The sequence below is a fragment of the Microtus oregoni genome, unplaced genomic scaffold (assembly GCF_018167655.1).
Source record: "Microtus oregoni isolate MIOR12 unplaced genomic scaffold, Mior012 000024F_ref0000369, whole genome shotgun sequence".
In the NCBI taxonomy this organism is placed as follows: domain Eukaryota; kingdom Metazoa; phylum Chordata; class Mammalia; order Rodentia; family Cricetidae; genus Microtus; species Microtus oregoni.
This window is the reverse complement of record NW_024543083.1, coordinates 17316668-17336168: the sequence shown is the minus strand read 5'-3', so window position 1 is coordinate 17336168 and position 19501 is coordinate 17316668. Positions and strand designations below refer to the sequence as shown.

The 19501-nt window shown below is 52.6% G+C and overlaps 1 protein-coding gene across 1 annotated transcript in view; it reads left to right on the top strand.

Moving 5' to 3' along the window:
* The first annotated feature begins 1839 nt into the window (after positions 1 to 1839).
* Positions 1840 to 19501, top strand: part of LOC121462156 — a 29398-nt gene continuing 11736 nt past the window's right edge. The window contains exons 1-10 of the mRNA XM_041673568.1: positions 1840 to 2057; positions 4692 to 4812; positions 6738 to 6762; positions 6844 to 6957; positions 8960 to 9100; positions 9980 to 10089; positions 10533 to 10656; positions 11130 to 11716; positions 14524 to 14692; positions 16422 to 16582. Of these exons, the coding sequence (XP_041529502.1) occupies positions 1861 to 2057; positions 4692 to 4812; positions 6738 to 6762; positions 6844 to 6957; positions 8960 to 9100; positions 9980 to 10089; positions 10533 to 10656; positions 11130 to 11716; positions 14524 to 14692; positions 16422 to 16582 (1749 nt within the window). The 5' untranslated portion in view covers positions 1840 to 1860. The remainder of the gene's footprint in view (positions 2058 to 4691; positions 4813 to 6737; positions 6763 to 6843; positions 6958 to 8959; positions 9101 to 9979; positions 10090 to 10532; positions 10657 to 11129; positions 11717 to 14523; positions 14693 to 16421; positions 16583 to 19501) is intronic.

The window sequence follows — 19501 nt, the reverse complement described above, 5'->3', positions numbered from 1 at the left end:
TTCATGATTAGGATCATTTACTAGAAACACTGGAATAGCACAAAGGAAAGGGACATGCATGAGTCATGTGGATTGAAAGTAACTGTGCATAACTGGGAAATCCAGGAGCATCTTAGCATCACCTATTATTAGCAAGACTAACCCACAAAGAAAGACACAGATCCAGAGAAAATAAAAGTCATACAATTATAGTCTCAGAATTCATATCAGCTCTCTAGTTCTTAAACTTCAAGGTACTAACATCATCACCACTGGTCCCCAACCTTCCCAGGGCATCAAAAGCTCTGTTCTTAGGAGCACTCCTAAGATTCTGTCTCTTCATGGAGTGAGAGAGCCTGTATCTATGTAGGTGTCATGGATGTGTGGGTGTGCGAGCATAGCATGCATAAGGATGCTACGTAAGTATGAAGATGGTGTGCGTGTGACCATGGCTTATGTGTGTCCCCAGGTAGTTCTGAGCCCACGGTCACTCACCTTGTTCTCTTGTCTGTCAGCTGTACGAGGGAGAGGTTGGTGTGTGGCAGTATGCTGGGGATCCCAGTCCCGTCCTGCAGGCTGTAGGGACAGCCCTTGGGAAAGGAAAGATGAGCATGGCTGAGAATGAGACTTGGTGTTTCCTATCCCAAGGTGGGGGAAGATGGTGCCTGAGCACACACAAGGGATTCACAGAGCAGGACTTGGGGATCCCAAGGGGAACTTGGTCTTCCCTGAGAAAGTAAGTGGGGACAGGTCCAAAAGAGAGTCAGACAGTGGCCTCCGTGCCTCCCTCTCTGAGCCATGTGTCAGGGCTAGGCACAGTGCTATTGGTAGCCATGGGGCAGGTATGACGGGAAAACCAAATAGGCAAGGCCCCTGTAGGTCCAGGGGGAACCCCTGATACCTGAGACTCAGGGCCAGCCCAGGTACGTGCCACAGGGAGGTCCCCATCTGCTGAAGAAACTTCAGCCAGGGCCCAAACACCAGGTAGACTTGGCTTCTGTCCTCTGGTGCAGCTATCACAGAGAGCTCAATACTCGTGGCCTAGAGATCAAAGGGAAGAGAACTGGAGACCGGGTCTTCACTCTCAGGTGAGAGCTGGGATAAATTATTGTGGCCTCCTCTCTTGTCCCTGTAATGAGGGTTGGGTTTTGCTGGGTGAGCTTTGACCTCTAGCCCAGAAGAAGCATTGCCTAGTCTGAAGGGACCCCAGGAGTCAGAGGTGCCCCTGAGGTAGACTGTGGTGGCACCAGGTAGGGACAGATGGGTACTGTCAGTGTCCCATAGATGAGGTCATCCTAATACCTGTCCCTGAAAAGTGCCCCCCTCCCAAGAGGTTCCAACGCAAACCCACAGTCCGGTCCAGGAGGCTGCATACCCATAGACGCTGTGTCCTTAGGGTGGACCCAGTTTTTACACAGCGAGTCTTATATCCCGAGAAACCGGTCACAGGCAACCCAGTGTCGGAAAGCCCCACCTGGGGCCTGGGCCAGAGGACACAGAGGAACCAGTCATTGGTCCTCTGCTGAGGGCTGCTTTCAGTGTGCGGAGGAGCAGGGCAGAACAGCTCCTGAGAGCTAGCAAGCCCAGCCTAGGTCTCCCCTGCAGATCTATTACAGGCCTTAGGGCCATACCCAGCATTCTGTCCTTTTTAGTGTCCTCGCTGTGGGTGTAAACATCCTGTGGGTGAGATCTGTTCCCACCTCCAGTGTGAGCCCACTTTCCTGCCATGCCTTTCCTCTTTCCCTGGATGTACAACTACTGGAAACGTGTGCGCCAGCCTCCAGCCTCTGTTCCAGTTCTCTCCACCCCTCTCCCCTCCCCCTGCCCTTTGCCCTCCCAGCAGCATTTGGACAAGCCCCAGCAAGAAGCAACAGTCGCACCATGGTTCCTCAGGCTCGCCGCTGGCTGGTGTTTTTCTGCTTTCTGCTCCAGCTTCAGGGACCCCTAGGAACTGTAGGTACGGAAGTCCCATCTGTCCAGGGAGGGTTTCTCTGTGGACTGGGTGAGTTGAGAAGTCAAGCTGTTCGCAACAGCAGCTGGGACATCAACAGGAACCCGCTCCCAGGTGGCTCCATCAGGTGTGTGTCCCTGCCAAAAGATAATAGTGTCTGGGTGTTTGCCACCGGGAGAGAGGCTGTTCTTCACGGGGGCAGGAGCTTTGGCTATTGTTTTCCAAAGAGTTTTTAGAAGTAGGGAACTTTGCTGCCACTGTCCTCCTGTGGACACCTGCCTGTGAAGTTAGCTCTGGAGACCACTCAGTGCAGAGTTCTGGGGCAAGGGTTCTCACATGTCAGGACAGCCACAGGACACTGAGCTACAGGGCTTGCTCATGTCTTGGCCCTATGGTCACAGCCATAGCCCCTCATACACACATACTTACACACACACACACACACACACACACACTCACACACACACACCCACACATACACACACTCATACTCATACACACACACTCACATACACACACACTCACACACCCCCCCACACATACACACACTCATACACATACACACACACTCACACACACACCCCCACACACACTCATACACATACACACACACTCACACACACACCCCCACACACACTCATACACATACACACACATACTCACACATGTACACACACACACTCATACACCCACACTCACATACACACACACTCACACCACACACACACACATACACACACACTCATACACATACACACACATACTCACACATGTACACACACACACTCATACACACACACACACACACACACACACAGCTCTGAGGCCTCCGTCTCTCTGCCTGGTGAAGGTCCTTGACAGGTCCTGTTTGACAGCGGCTCCATCTGCTCTTCTTCCACAGCGGGGGCTGATTCTCTAGGAACACCAGTCACGAAAGACTCTCCAGCTTGAAAAGGCTACAGTGGTCCTTACCCCCTCCTCTTCCCTCTTGCTGTTCCTTCCCGAAATGATGCAACTGTCTTCTAGTCTTATCTTTCCAGAGGCCACTCCTTTTGGTAATGCCAGCATCCTCCTGTTGACCACAGCCACCTTTTCAGCCCCACCCAAAGCCAGTTCCTTCCAGCAAGGCCCATATGGGTGCCTCTTCAGCGTGGGGAAAGCCTGCCTCACTCTCTCCTTTAGCCCTGTTCTTGAGTACACTGGCTGCTTTTGACTCTTCCCTAACTGCTTCTCGTTCTCTTCTCCTCTCTTCCCATCCCAGTTCCATGCCTTCCCCTGGCTACCCCCTCTCACACAGTCTATGTAGCATAGTTGTCTTACAGGGCTTTGGTTTGCACCCCTGACTAATTTGGGTAAGTTAGAACCCTCATCCCCATCACCACACTCGTATCTAGGGTTCAGACCCCATGTTCATTGGAGTGTCCCAGAGAAACTCAAAATCAGCATGTCCAAACTTCTGCAACTGCCTTCACCAAAGCTTTGTTTTTCCGAAGCCAAGCAGGAAACACTGGTCACTTAGTTCCCATCAGGGCGGGAATGGCTGGATCTGGTCCGGGGGCCCAGTGGAGCATCTCCAATGTAGCAAATCGCAGGAGTAGGAACCCCAGCAGGTGCGACCGTGGTGCCCAGTGCTGATGAGGTGTTTTCGTAAGATCTGCAGCCCCAGGGCCATGTGGCCTGAGATTTCTGAATTTACTCGAGGGCACACACAGCACAGGGCACACACATTTGGGACTAGATGAAAATTTGACATATATGTTAGTGCATACATTTTCCAGTGTACCCAAGAAAGGGATTTCACAATGTGTGACTTGCTGTCTCCTTTTTGTTTGATGTCACAAATTAAACTTGTGTTTGCTGACATCATAGGAGACCACCGTTGGGCAGCCTCAGACTGTCACTACCAATGTATCATTTTGTGAGTTTTTGTACATCCTCCAACTTTTTCCTCATAATAAATCCTCAAGAGAGATAGTATGCAGGTCAAACCACACGGATATTGTAAATTTTCATTTCATCTAATGAATATATCACCGTATACTTCTGTGTAAGGCTGTACCATGGTATCTGTCACCAACCATCAATGAAAACACACCCAATTTAGATGCAGCTGAGCCTGGAGCTGGGTCATATTTGTGACCTTCAGCCTCCAAAAGAGGGTAAGCCATTGAAGGAGCTAACCTATGCACTTTCTATTCCTGGAGGTGGACAGGGACTCTTTGGTTCCCACCCCAGAAGAGAAAAAGATTAACGTGGGTAGTTGTTTCCTCCACTGAGAGAGCTGGATATGGCTGTGTCCATCATTGAGAGATCTGGTGTACATGGTTTCCATGAGCCGACCCAGTGTGGTTTCCTTCACTCACTGGGAGGATCCAGTGTGGGTGTGGAGGGTCCAGTGTGGGCGTGGGGGGTCCAGTGTGGGCGTAGGGGGTCCAGTATGGGTGTGGAGGGTCCAGTGTGGGAGTGGAGGGTCCAGTGTGGGTGTGGAGGGTCCAGTGTGGGCGTGGAGGATCCAGTGTGGGCGTGGAGGATCCAGTGTGGGCGTGGAGGATCCAGTGTGGGCGTGGAGGATCCAGTGTGGGCGTGGAGGGCCCAGTGTGGGCGTGGAGGATCCAGTGTGGGCGTGGAGGGTCCAGTGTGGGCCTGGAGGATCCAGTGTGGGTGGCTTCCCATCAGCTTGAGAAAAGCTGCCAGTATTGCCTGGGACCTTCTGTTTCTCAGTTTTTGTAACCCAGGAGGAAGCACACAGTGTCCTCCACAGGCAAAGGCGCGCCTATGCGTTTCTGGAGGAGCTGTGGCCGGGTTCCCTGGAGAGAGAATGCCTCGAGGAGCGGTGCTCCTTTGAGGAAGCCCGAGAGATCTTCAAGAGCACGGACAGAGCAGTGAGTGCCCCTCACCCCTGGTGCCACCCAGACTGGAGGGAAATGAGCTGGGGATGGCGGGGTCATACCTGTGTCTCTGAGCCTGTCTCCCCATTTCTGTGGTGGCTGATGCCCAGGAACCCTGACACACACAGGCTTCTACTCTCAACTATGTCATGTGCTGTTTTAAAAAATATTTAATGTGCTTTATTTACTTTCTTTTTGATATTTATATTTAATTAACATTTTTCCCATTTATTTTGCATATCAACCACAGTTTCCCCTCTCCTCACAGAAGACCCCTAGCCATAGCAGAGAGGGCGTGTGAACTGGCCATCCACTGTAAGCCCATATGCAACTTTTTACAACAGGAAAAAAAAAAACCTCCTTTAGGAGGCTTTAGCACACTTGATGTGTCCACTATTTTCCCAAAGGAAAATCCCTTATTCCCTAAGGATCCAGGGCTATTTGTGAAGTTGGCCTGAGAAGGGAAGAGTGCCCTGCCAGGGACGGTCTCACTCACACACACGCACGCACACACGCACGCACACACGCACGCACACACGCACGCACACATGCACACACGCAGCCCTCACTGCTGTCCCTGCAGCAGGCAGCTCCTCTGGAAACTGTGGCCTCTTCCACCACACTTGGCCATGTGCACTACGATTCTGAGTTTCTCTCTCTCTCTCTCTCTCTCTCTCTCTCTCTCTCTCTCTTTAATCTGTTTGTTTCTTTTAGTTTGTTGAAACAAGGTCTTGCTATGTAGCCCAGGCTGGCCTCCAACACTCTCTTCCCGCCTTTGCCTCTGCCTGCCAAACGCTGGAATTCCAGGTATGTGCTTCCCTGCCCAGCCCTATGGTTTCATTATGTAAAGGGAGCATATTTAAACATTCTTGAGCATTTTCCATTCTAGCCAGACGTCTGCCTTTGAAAGTTTTTCCTAGGAAGGGTGTGTCAGGATAGGACCAGTTGTTGAGACTGGGTTCCTCTTGTTTCATTTTGTCACCGGTCTCTAGAAAAAAAACAGTCGGTCACATTCCTGGAGTTACTGTGAGAGGCTTATTGTTCATTCTCCAAGGTACTTTTTCTTCCTCACCAGCTTTGAGTCAATAGCACATCTCACTCTCCTAGAACATCTCTTTCACATACTCACACGCACACAGAAGACCTCACACTCAGAGGAGGCCTCAACTCACAACAGAGAACAACTCTCTCCCGAGAGTCCTCACACTCAAGAGGCCTCACACGGGAAGTACAGGCGCACAGGAGAGCTTACACCTTGCAGAACACCTCACCCAGAAAACCTCATTCTCAGGGGTATCTCGCCACCTCAAAGGACATGTCACACGGGATGAGAACCCCGCATTCACAGAACACAAGTGTCCTCACATGCATGGGGCACCTCACACAGGGAACCTGTAGACGTTACTTTTCTCATTATGACCGAATATCTGATAAAAAATAACTGAAGGAAAGACAGACTTCTTTAGGGAAAGACAGACTTCTTTAGGTCCATGGTTAGGAGGAAGTCCATCACTGCAGGCAGGGAAGGCGGGGCAGCAGGAGCTTGAGGCAGCCAGACACGGGGCATCCAGCCAGGAAGTAGCGAGAGGTGGATGCTGGTACTCAGCTCACTTCCTCCTTGTCATTCAGCCCAGGGCGCCCATGGAATGATGCTTCCCACACTTAGAGCTCCCGGCCACAGCTGGGGAAGGCAGGATCGGGGCCAGAACCCGGGTGCGCTGCCTTGGGAGAGGCAACTGTGTTGTGACTTTAGATGTCTCTAGAAAACGCATAGAAAACATCAACCTCAGATAAGCCCTCCTCATCTCCAGAGGAAATATGACTTCCCAAGTCCCTCACAGAGGCCCATGTTAGGAGCCCCACCCGTAGCTCCTGAGCTCCCTCCATGGGACACTAACTGCTACTTCTCCTCCCCTCAGAAGCAGTTCTGGATTGTGTACACAGGTGAGTAGGTGGGAAGCCATTTGTCCCCCTCCCCCAGAGCCCTCCTTTGCATGACACTAACACACACTGACTCCCCTACAGATGGGAACCAATGCGCCTCGAATCCATGCCAGAATGGGGGCACCTGCCAGGACCACCTCCAGTCTTACATCTGCTTCTGCCTCATAGACTTTGAGGGCCGGAACTGTGAGAAGAGTGAGATCAGCGTCCTGCCTCAGTTTACAGAAGGATAGAGTGGGCGGGGGAGGGCCTGAGTGCCTGCTTCCAGGGTGAACAGCCTCATCAAGGAAGGGGAGGGAGTCCAATCCAGCCCCTTTGGGAAATCTATCCAGGAGACATTAAGTAATCTTCAAATTGAGAGCCTTGGATTTATGAGTCTAAGATTTTGGGTCTCAGACTCAGTGTCCCCTTTGGTTCCCTGTCCTGGGAACTCTAGTGGTCTTCTGGAGAGAGCTGAGGGAACGTCCCTGTGTCACCATCCAGCTTCTGTCCCCACCAGGCAAGCCAACTGGGTAGACTTCATTCTCTACCGGCTGGTTTAAGGTGTGAGGTATTTTTTTCCAGCTTTGAAACATCAAACTAGCGCTAAGCTTGGAGACCATCAAAGCATTCTGGCCCCAGCAGCTCACTAGTGGGCCTCATGGAATCCACTGGCTGCAGATACACACTAGTGTTGTGTCATAGAAGAGGCCAGGGCAGGCTTCCTTCCAGCTGGGCTCTTCTGTGGACTCACACAGGCAGCTCTGCGTTCTTCTGGAACAGCATGTACTATGGAATATCGCCAAACTAGTGAGCCCTTTAACCCCAAGCCTAGGTGTGCACACATGTAGATGAGAAAGACCTATGTCCAGCGCCTCCCAGGACCATGGTCTGCCATCAGTCATACATTGCTAGCCATCTGTATGGCCCACAGCCCCAGACAAGAAGCAGTATTCTGGTTGGAGGATCCCCCAAAGTCTCCTCTCTTCAGACCAAGGGCTCCTTGTTGCCCAAGTGGGTTCTTCTTGCTGTCAGCTGCCTCCTGTTCTCTTCAGAATGAGGCCAGCCAGAGAGAGTAAAGGAAGGAGAGATGTTCACAGAAGGTCACTGGCCTGAGCAGCCTGTACGTCTTAGCACTGACTGTGACCCACGGGTCAGGTCTCCATACTGGAGCTCTGGGCTCACTCACGTGCTGAGCCAGGTCTGGTGTCCGGCACTGCTGAATGGACCACACCACTCTGCTGTCTGGGCCAACGGCCTATGTTGGAACCAAGGGCCTGGATGGCTCACGTGGTCTTGAAGGTTGGCCCTACAACAATTCCTCCCTTTGGCCCTTCCATAGGCCAGTCTCCCATTCTGTTGAGGGTTTTTACTGTCCCTGGGAAATCTTTGCTTACCTCCCAGAACCCATCACAACTTCTCCTTAGACTCTTGGACGGGGTAGCCATCACACACCAGCTTCTCCTGAGACTCTTGGACAGGGTAGCCATCACATACCAGCTTCTCCTGAGACTCTTGGACAGGGTAGCCATCACACATTAGCTTCTCCTGAGACTCTTGGACAGGGTAGTCATCACACACCAGCTTCTCCTGAGACTCTTAGACAGGGTAGCCATCACACACAAGCTTCTCCTGAGACTCTTAGACAGGGTAGCCATCACACACCAGCGTCTCCTGAGACTCTTAGACAGGGTAGCCATCACACACCAGCTTCTCCTGAGACTCTTGGACAGGGTAGCCATCACACACCAGCTTCTCCTGAGATTCTTGGATGGGGTAGCCATCACACACCAGCTTCTCCTGAGACTCTTAGACAGGGTAGCCATCACACACCAGCGTCTCCTGAGACTCTTAGACAGGGTAGCCATCACACACCAGCTTCTCCTGAGACTCTTGGACAGGGTAGCCATCACACACCAGCTTCTCCTGAGATTCTTGGATGGGGTAGCCATCACACACCAGCTTCTCCTGAGACTCTTGGATGGGGTAGCCGTCACACACTAGCCTAGCATCCTCCAAATGCTATTAAGGAGCAGCTGTCAGGACTGCTCAGATGTGCCACTCCCAGCTCCAGGTCTCCTCCCTCCAGATCAGTTCCCAGGGCAGGTGACATCAGGTTCAGCCTCAATAATCCGCTGCTACACAGTGCCTCCCCAGGGGACAGGAACCCCTGCCATCATGGCTGCTGGCTTCTCAGGTTGGCTTCTCCCGTCCTCAGACAAGAATGAGCAGCTGATCTGTGCCAATGATAACTGTGGCTGTGACCAGTACTGCACTGACCATCCAGGGACCAAGTGCACCTGCCACTGCCATGAGGACTATGTGTTGCAGCCTGATGGGGTGTCCTGCAAACCAAAAGGTAAGGGGTCCTGAGGGCTGGTGTTGCCTTACACTCTGAAGAACCAGTCACCTTCACTGGCCTATGGCAAGTTATCAGGCCAAAGATGCGTAATAAGGCCAGACCCCTGCTAAGCCAACATCTGGTAGACACTGAATGACTGGGTGGAGGATGGAGAGCTGAATGACACTGTGCCTAGGAGCTGTTAGCTTGGAATCTCGGGCCAGCGTCCTGCCCTGTCTCAAGGCAAGCCATTGAAGGCAGGCCAGGAATGACATGAGGCCCCTCATCTCCTCTAACACCCAACTTGGACATCTCTAAGACATACCTGGCCAATGTGCCCACTGCTGCACAGTTAAGAACAAAGGATGACTTAGGATAGATTGTGTGCACGTGGGCAGGGGCAGTGTGAGCAGCACATGTGGGCACTGCCTGCAGAGGTCAGGTGTCAGATCCCCTGGAGCTGAAGTTCCTCAGAAGAGGATGAGTCCAGCCTGGTCCATGAAACTGGAAGGTCAGTGGACCAGAGCTAAATCTTCTTTCTCATCCAAGGACCGTGAAGCAGAGAAAGACGCAGGAGTGAGGTCGCCATGTGCAGGTGGCACATTTTCACACAGGCCATCGCTTACCTTGTAGCAAACCCCAGAAGTGTCTTCCCTATGAAGATAGAGCAGACCACAACTCTAGAAAACAAGGCCCCAGTTTCCCCAACCCAGAATCTGTCTCCTCTCCCAGCTGTTGCAATAGCCCTCCCTGACCACCCTAGAGGGAAGCATCTCCTTTACTCTGAGCCCCCTACTGTCCCCAGTAGGAGCTATGGCAGGGGCCAGCTGCATCTGAACCTCTACCTACAAGCACCTCACCACAGCACCCCCTCTTCCTGACTTCTGTTTCATACAGTTGAGTATCCATGTGGGAAAATACCTGTTCTGGAAAAAAGAAATTCCAGCGGCCCCCAAGGCCGGATTGTGGGAGGCAAGGTGTGCCCCAAAGGGGAGTGTCCATGGCAGGTAATGCTCTCTGTCTTGTGCAGACCCCGCCCCTAGCTCTGCTTTCCCTGACTTCAGGGTTTCCGCCCTGGGGTGTAGAACTTTTGAACTGGGTCATATTTACACTCAAGGAACGTGGACCAGTCTCCACCCCACCCATATCCCAAGTTACTCCCCTAACCACACACACACACACACACACACTTGTGCAGAGAAGAGAAAGAAAACAAGTATTGAGGCCCATTCCATGCAGGAAAACCAGCACGGTCTGCTGCTGCTGGGGGTGGGTGATTTGGGGACCTGCCTGTGTACCACACCCCCATCCTCCAGCACCCTTGTTGTCTACCAGGGCCACCCAAGCCAGAGATGCTCTGAGACCTCAGAGGCCCTGTATTGTAGGCAGGAATCTTGTCAAGCCAGCTGCTTCCTGGTGTGACTTTCTGTGTCTGTGTGCCCCCACCCAGGCTGTGCTGAAAAACAGTGGGTCACTGCTGTGCGGGGCCATCCTATTGGACAGTACGTGGATCGTGTCTGCAGCCCACTGTTTCGATACTATCAGGAGCTGGAGGAACATAACAGTGGTGATGGGTAGGTATGGCCTGTCCCTGGCCTCTGACCAGAGGGCATTTTCATATGTCTGTGGCTCAGGGTCAGCCTACCTAACCAGATGACATCTCCAAGGAAGGCCATACTGGAGCTAACCCACCTTGTCCTCTGGGCTTTCCCTCCCCTCAGGGAACAGAGGGAGGTTTGGGGCTTCTCTTTCCATCCTGCCCTTCTCAGAGTGGGCGGCAAGGGTCCCATCCACTCCTCATTCCCTCTCAGTGCCCGGCCTCAGGTTCAGCCCATTGGCAACCTTCCCTCCATAACTGCAATGGGCCCTCATGCAGGCTTTTCCTGGGACCCTGGGAAGAATACAAATCCTCCAGAAACCAGAGGCTGAACTGGCCACATCCCTGTCCACATACTCTAGGCCCGAGGGCCAAGACAAGCAAGAGCTCTGTGTGAGGGTATGGCCTCACATTAGGGTATGTACCCTGAGTGGAATGGCTTCCTCTCAGGTGAGCAAGACTTGAGCGAGAAGGATGGGACTGAGCAGGTACAACGGGTCAGACAGGTCATTATTCCTAACAAGTACATCCCAGGCAAGATCGACCACGACATTGCCCTGCTCCGTCTCCGCCAACCTGTGACCTTCACTGACCATGTGGTACCCCTGTGTCTGCCCGAAAGGGCCTTCTCCGAGAGAACCCTCTCCAGAATCCGCTTCTCAAGGGTCAGTGGCTGGGGCCAGCTGCTGGACCGGGGGGCCACAGCCCTGGAGCTCATGGCTGTTGAAGTGCCCCGGATGATGACTCAGGACTGCCTGGAACACGCCAAGCACAGTCCCAGCACCCCCCAGATCACTGACAACATGTTCTGCGCTGGCTATATGGACGGCACAAAGGATGCCTGTAAAGGCGATAGCGGCGGCCCCCACGCCACACACTACCGTGGCACCTGGTACCTGACAGGTGTGGTCAGCTGGGGCGAGGGCTGTGCAGCTGTTGGCCATGTTGGAGTGTACACCAGGGTCTCCAGGTACACAGAATGGCTGATCAAGTTCATGAACTCCGAGCCCCAGGCTGGGATTTTTCGAGTCGAGCTTCTCTAACTCCTTGGACAGCCCAGGCTTTCCCGAGGAGGAAACTGCTGCTGTGTAGAGCTGTTTTGTATCAAATCCTATGGAGTCTCCTGCTATTCTTGGGGGTGGGGAAGGGGAAAGAGATGAAGAGATAAGGGGGACAGAAAGAGATATCAGAGAGAGGAAAACAGGAAGAGAAACAGAAAGAGGGATCTGAATGAGAAACTAACAAAGACACTCAGGGACTGGATGGTAGAGCCACAGACAGGCAGCCCAAAAAGGCAGGGTGGTCCTGAGGGAGATGAGATCCAGCCCTTGCTGCTGCCTCCCTGCAGCTGCCTCCCATCTGCATGTGCTCTGCCTGCAGTGCTGCAGTGTGCACACGTGCATGTAGAATGTGTGCGCGCATGCATGTGTGTGCACTCACAATGTGTACATCATCTGCACTATCGTTCCCTTTTATTTCTTTCCTTTTTTGCATGAGTACCCCATCTTTATTTCAATTAAACGAGAAACACTTTCTGAGCATGCAGCATCCTTCTTCCAGGCTTCCCAAGGGAGTGTTTCTGAGTTAGTATGCCCTCCCGCCTGCCCGACAGTGAGAGGCTGACCTTCTCAGCACACTTTGGGGATGCCTGCTGTCCCCCTGGATTGACCTTAACTCCCTGAGTGGAGCCTCCGATGGCGTCAGATGCACATCAGCAGGGCTATTCTCCCTGGGAAGAAAGGGACAGTGGGCTGAGAGGGAGCCGAGAGGGTTTGTCCTCAGTGTCCCCAGCCATTAGTAGGTAATACATGTACCCAGCTCACAGAGCTGTCCTGAGATGGCACCAGGAGCCCTTGAGAGGCCTTACTTGAGGGTCTAGCTCCCAGAAGACGGTGTGGTCAGCATGGGGTGTGCTTACTTTCCAATCAACACTCCTGGGAGTGGGGCCAGAGAGAGGGCCGGGCACAAAGGAAGGACCTAATCCCAGGCCACATGTCTGCTACAAGGACCTCACCACCTCACCCTTGATGCCATCACAGATTCAGTGTAGGCACTGAGACCTCCACATCGGCATCGCCAGGCAGGGCAGAGGTCAGACACCAATTGACGGCCACCAGAACACATGCATCTTCTCCAAGTTCTGCTGCAGCCTGATTAACGGCAGTGACTTCCTGGTGAGATGCCAGGCAAACACCATTCCAGTAACCTCTGGCTACGTGCATGCAGCCACAGTCCTGAGTCTTTGCCTAACCAATCACCATAGGTGGCACAGGCTGTAGCCAGTATCATTCTGCCCACTGGTGTGAATACTCCCCAGGCTCAAAAATATCCCCACCAGATAAGGTTTCTAAGGAGGACTGGGTCAGCATGAGTGCCAGCAGTCTGGTCCACATGGAGAAGGTGGAGACAGCTGAGCATTTTCCCCTCACAGGACAAATCTTCGAGTTTCCTTGTTGCTGCTGCTATTGATAACTTCCAGGGGTGTTGATACTGTTTGGAGTCCTGGCCTCCAGCTGCTCCTCCCTGCTAGAGATCTTTACTTTCCTTCTGATTTGAGTTACTGAAAGCTGTGTCAAAGTTGCTTACCAGCTCTGCTTCACGAGCATGGGTTGCCTTGGCCTTGAGGATCAGAGGATAAGGTTTTCACCTGCTGGCCCACTTGACTGTTGGGTATATAAGCCTCCATGGTGCTATTGAATAGAGGGCTTCTTACCAGTGACTAGAGGTCTGGGTCTCTGTCTCTCTGTCTCTCTGTCTCTCTGTCTGTGCGTCTTTGTGTGTTTCAACCTCCAGCCCCTTGCCCGGAGCTCGCAAACTGTATGGTAGCTCATAGAGCACAGACAGGCGTTGTGAGCGGCACAGGGGTGCCTCCTAGTGATGAGCCACAAGCTCAGAACCTCTGAGTCTGACATTCCAAGAAAGATTTCTAGGCTCAGGGCAAACCGCCCCACCCCACAGCCCTGCCACGGCCTGGAGCGGCCTCCATACATGTATACACACTCCCAGCAGAGTCACATGACCACAGCGTGGGCAAGAAGCTGTTTCCACTGTTACAGTCCTCGAATGACGTGTCCTTCTCTGGCCTCCTCTTTCAGGACTGAGGGAAAATGGCCACCCCTTTGCAGGTGTGAACGATAGGCTCTGCAGAGGTGGCCATGACCACCAAACACCAAACCTCCCCTCACACTCTCCGTCCTCCAAAGTTGGAAGTGGCAGGCCTGGCAGGCAGGGGCAGACACCCCGCCTCCTGCCAACCCTGATGTGTGCCTTGGGTCCCTGTGGACTCTCCTGGATGTCACATATCAGAGAAGAGAGTTTGTGTCAAGACACCAGCAGTTCAGGGCTCCTGTCCCCCAGGAGCCCGGCCTGCTTCCATGACTAGATTACACAGCCATTGTCCAAGGGACACACGAGCCCCACACTTATGTCTGTGCCCGGAGTTAGCTGGGGCCAGCCAGAGGACTGAGGGCTTGGGCATGAACCCCACATGTGCCCTGGTACCCAGGGGGAGCCCAGCCTGCTTCCATGACTAGATTACACAGCCATTGTCCAAGGGACACACGAGCCCCACACTTATGTCTGTGCCCGGAGTTAGCTGGGGCCAGCCAGAGGACTGAGGGCTTGGGCATGAACCCCACATGTGCCCTGGTACCCAGGTTTTGCCTCATCCCCATCTCAACTAACAGGGGGTAGGATGAGTATTAGAAAACACTATAACTGCTCTTAGTGCAAAGCAGGCCCTTCCAGGCAGTTTGGGATAAGGATAGCCAGCCCGGAAAAGGCTGGGGCTGGTGGCCACAGTTCCCAGTCCCCTGACCTCATTGCTGGCTGGGGCTCCAATCAGGAGGCTGAGATAAGCAGGAGGACCATGGCCACCTGGGGCTCAGGGCGAGTGAACCTTGCCCCCATGCCTGTCCCAGCAGCTGCTGTCCTTGACCACACCATGGGGAGCCTGCTGAGACTCAGCCTGCTCTATGTTGCCCTGGCCAGCCTCCTGTCACCTGGAAGAAGCCGTAAGTGCTCCAGCCCTTCACACTGTAGAGTGGCCCAGGAGGAGGGCGTGAGGGTGGGTAGTGGGAAGGGCGGGGTGGTAGGTGCACTGACCCAGCCACAGGCTGGCTTCTGCTGGTATAGTTAGGGCCAGCTGTGGCCACTCATGCGGGGCACAGGGAGTGAAAAGCCTGAAGAAAGGAGGAGAAGGGAAGCAGAACAGAGACAGGGTGGGACAGGGACAGTGATAAGGAGAGAGAGGAGGACAGAGATAAGGAGAAAGAGAGAAACAAAGGAGATAAAGTCACCCAGCACGGGAGAGACAGGAACTGGGGCTCCCAAGCTTGGGAAGCTGAGGTGGGCCACAGACTGCACAAGACAAGGTTGTACAAACAGGCAACAAACAGCCCCCAGACCTGCTCCAGAGAGGGCTCCACTCACACAGAGCTGGCCTTGCACCAGGACAACCTCAGCAACACAGGGGCACTTCCCACTCATTTGGTCCTGACCGAGGAAAGCACCGCTGGCAAACCTGACACCCAGTCGATGGGTCAATGCCTGCTAGTAACTGCCAAGGTCAGCGCCACAGAGACAACCCAATGTTTGAGGACAGCAATGTGCAGGGACTGGAAAATCAAAGGCCACAGGTAACAAAACACACAGCCAGGACTGGGCAGTAGAATGCGTGTGTCAGGATGTTAGAGTCTTTGCCAGTTCCCAGGGACGAGTGTTCACAACATTGCCGTGTTTTAATTTCATGCTGCCAATCTTGATCTTACTCAAATCAGAACCTATGGCTGCCAGCAGGGTGCGTCTGCGTGACTGTCTAGGGTGTGGGTATAGTGTTCCAGCAAAGCCATTCACAGAGACTGATTTAATCAAAAGGACAGGACGCCAGACCAGCTGCCTTCATTCACTGGACAGGGGATTAGTAGGTAGCATTGTTTCTAGACCTATGAATAGCCACAGGCAGATGGGCCACCTACGTTTATAACCACAGGCAGATGTACCACACGTGTTTATATTCCCAGAGAGGTGACAGCAGCAAACCAAGAGATACATAACATCATAGAGCAGCCATGTACTATGCCCAGAAACAGCACAAGGCAAGGGGTCCAAGAGATATGGAGGTGGTCAGGATGGTGGACCTCCAGAGGGGTCACATAATAGATCTGTGAAGGTGGTCAGGATGTGGACCTCCAGAGGGGTCACATAATAGATCTGTGAAGGTGGTCAGGATGTGGACCTCCTGGGAGGACATGCGATGGAGTGACCCATGTGTGCAGATGGGCACACCAGTCATTTTTCAATCACTGTGACCAAATACCTGCACTGGCCACTTTAGGGAGGAAGGGTTTCTCTTGGCTCGTGGTCTCAGAGGTCTCAATCCATCGTAGCAGGGAGCATGTGACAGAGTGGAGCAGTTCCCCTCATGGCAGCCAGATAGCAGGGAAAGGGAGAATGAGAACATACGGTCTCCTGGACCTGCTGGTCTCCTCTCTCCTCTCCAGGCTCCCAGGCGGTGTGGCGACACACCCATGCTCACAGTGCATCTCCCCCCTCAGTTAGTTCTACCTGGAAGCCCCTCACAGACACACCCAGAGGTGGCTCAGTCCAGGCTGATAATGCAGGGTCATCTTCCTACCAGGGAAGAATGAACCAGGCAGGGAGAAAAGCTTGTGCGAAGGCCCTAGCGAGAGGACACCAGGGAACAGGTGAGGTCCCTCACCCTCGCCCTTCTCTGTCTGCTAGTGTTTATTAACCGGGAACGCGCCAACAATGTCCTGACGAGGATTCCAAGGGCAAACTCATTTTTTGAAGAGATGAAGAAGGGCAATCTGGAAAGAGAATGTATGGAAGAAGTATGTTCTTATGAAGAGGCCCGCGAAGTCTTCGAGGATACTCAGAAGACGGTGAGTCAGGCCAGGTCCTTGCCGGCTGGTGCTGGGCCTTCTCAGTTCCTTTCTAGCTGGGGTTGGGCCATCCTGGGCTGCTGCAGGGTTCCAGGCTGGCCCAGATTTGGATCCTTTACCCACAAGCCTGTGAAGCGTAATTGGGGAAAGCAACCAAGGGGTTAGACGGTCAGGTATATTAACCTAGCCTGTTGCCTGTAGAACATCCATTTTGATCTCTTCTGCATCCCTTCAGCTCTCTTCCTGAGTAGAAAAACTGAGGGGGAGAAATGCCACATAACACAAAGTTAATGAGAACTTGTTCGTAACCTAAGTTAACCTAAGAAAATTATATATGTCTATAAATACACACATGTGTGCATGAACGTACATATGCATGTATGTGTATATATGTACATATGTAATATTTACGTGAATACATGTATGTGTGTGTACATATATAATATTTACGTATTGTGTATTATGCATGTATGTGTGTTTGTATATTTATCCCCTCATGGTCCCTATCAGTGCTTCCCGGATAAATGTACAACAGTGGCCACTGCCCTCCCTCTCCAGTGGGTAAGGAGACATGTGACAGGAGACCCACAGCACCACCATCACTACCTACGTACGCAGCATCAGGAGTGAGCCTGCTTCTCTTCCCCAGAAGACGGGGATCTTCAAGTGCCCGGTGGAAACGTGAGCCCCAAGTAACAGGAAGGAACTAACAAGAAGAGTCCCCAAAGGGGGCCGAGGAGAAGCTGAGGGAGGGAGGAACAGTTATTCCAAGCAGTTATTTCCGGACCCAAGTGGAAATGACAAGGCCCACTGCTGCTGCCACCACTGAAGGCCACAGAGCAAGACCTGCTCAACTACCAAGGCCAAGTCACTGGCTCCGTTTAGGAATTCAGTCACCTGAGGCCAGGGCCGCCTGACCAAGGGCTTTAGGCCAATGTGACTCCTGGAGACTGGGATGGGACCAGTGGCTTTCATCTGGTTGTGACTAAACACCGTGAGAACAGGTAAAGGCGTGGAGTCTTAGGGCTCTCGCTATCAAAGGATTCTTAGGGTCTGTGATCAATTCATCTCATGATCTTAGACAGAACACCCTAGCAGTAGCCAGAAGAGACATGCTCTCCTCATAGCAGACAGGAAGCAAAGGGGAGGACAGAAAGGAGCTGGATCTGAGATCCCGCCAAGGACACCCCCACCCAACCACCTCGTCTTCCAGATAAGCCCCACCCAGAGTTTACAGAACCCCCCCCCCCCCCAAAGTACCACCACCACCTGGACACCAAATGTTCAGTACGTGAGCCTCGGAAGGACAAGCCATCAGAAAGGCCAGGTCACAAGGCAAGGCCAGCTCGAGAGGGCAGGGTGCATTTACACACGTGGAATACCGAACAGCCTTAGGGGGCGCACTGAGGTTAGGACCCTGGAAGAGTGGGAAGAGCCGGTGTCATGCTCTACAATGCTGCATGGGCACCACTCCGTCACTTTCCCTCCAAAGAGATTAAGACTCCATGCCATTGAAACCACTCGGACTGGAGCATGGATGATTTCCCGAGGAAGGAATCCGCCATGCGTGCTTAAATCCTCCTTGGTTTTTTAGAAACATCCGTGCATTGCATCACCTGACACAACAAAACCAGGTGTGAGGATTGTTCCAGAAGTGTACTGTAAGGTTTTAGTAGTTAATGACTTTGACTATACTTAAGAACAGGAATGCCAATTCCAGGATTAGAGGTTCACTTGACTCACGACCCTGAATCTTTCTATGTTCTGCGTGACCACGTAGTCTATTATGATCCCACTGAAATCACGGAGAAGAGTGTAACGGGTGAATAGACACCCTGTGGGTGGTAGCATGATCACATTCATTCAGAAAGCCCATCCCATTTACCCCACCTTTGGTGAGAATCGCCATGGTGGAAAGGCATGATGGAGTCCTGGAGGTGAACCTGACAGAAACCAACCTCTCAGGACTGAAGAAACCTATGCAGTTCCTCACAGCATCTCTGTGAGGTAAGCTTTTACAGCCAGCCACCTCCAGCTGCAGCCAGGTTCCTCAGCAGGTTTGTTAGGGAAGAAGTGCTGGAGGTGATACCCACCCACATTCCTCTATCCCTACAAACAAGGATGCTTCTAGTGGGGGGGGGGGGTGGCTCTAGGGGGCACTAACAGGTCACAAAGGAGGCGTGTGATGCTTAAACTAAGCCATGAGAGCCTTTTGAAAATCAAGCTAAGATCATTGACCATGGCAAGACAGGTCTACGGGTGAAAACTTCTACATGGCCCATCCTATATGACTGGAGCACGGGTATCAACTGGGCCATGAGTTTCTGGAAGATACAGGCAACATGAGGGGAGAATATGGTTCCTGTCACAAAAAACAAGATGAGGAAAATGCAGCAGGCTTGGGTACACAGGAAGCTGGACACGCCCTGGAAAGCAGATGCTGAAGGAAGAGAATTTCACAAGCTTGTTTCGTGTATGATCTCATTTATCAAAGATTCTTAAAACATCATTACTTTATCAAAGAGCTGTAGGTTCCTGGTGATACCAGGACTTGACAGTTTGGGGACGGTGATTGAGGGTTGGGTGAAGATGGGGCTGTGTTTGCTTGCCACAAACCAGGTGAGTGCTCTCCTCCAGGCTGTAGCTCCAGCCTAAACAGAAATATTTTAAAGACAGCACATTCATTGCCATGACAACCATAACAGGGTCCTATAAGCAGAATGACTTAGAGTAACAGGATTTATTCCCTTGAAATTGGAGGTAATGAATGCAAAGCCAGGACCCAGGTCAGGCTGGATCCTTTGGAAGTGCCAGAAGAAACTCTATGCTGTAGCTCCGGTAGTTACCTCTGTAACTACCGGAGGGAGCCCGTGACCTGCCTCCTCTGTTGGCTCCAGGTCATTCTTTACTTCGAGGTGG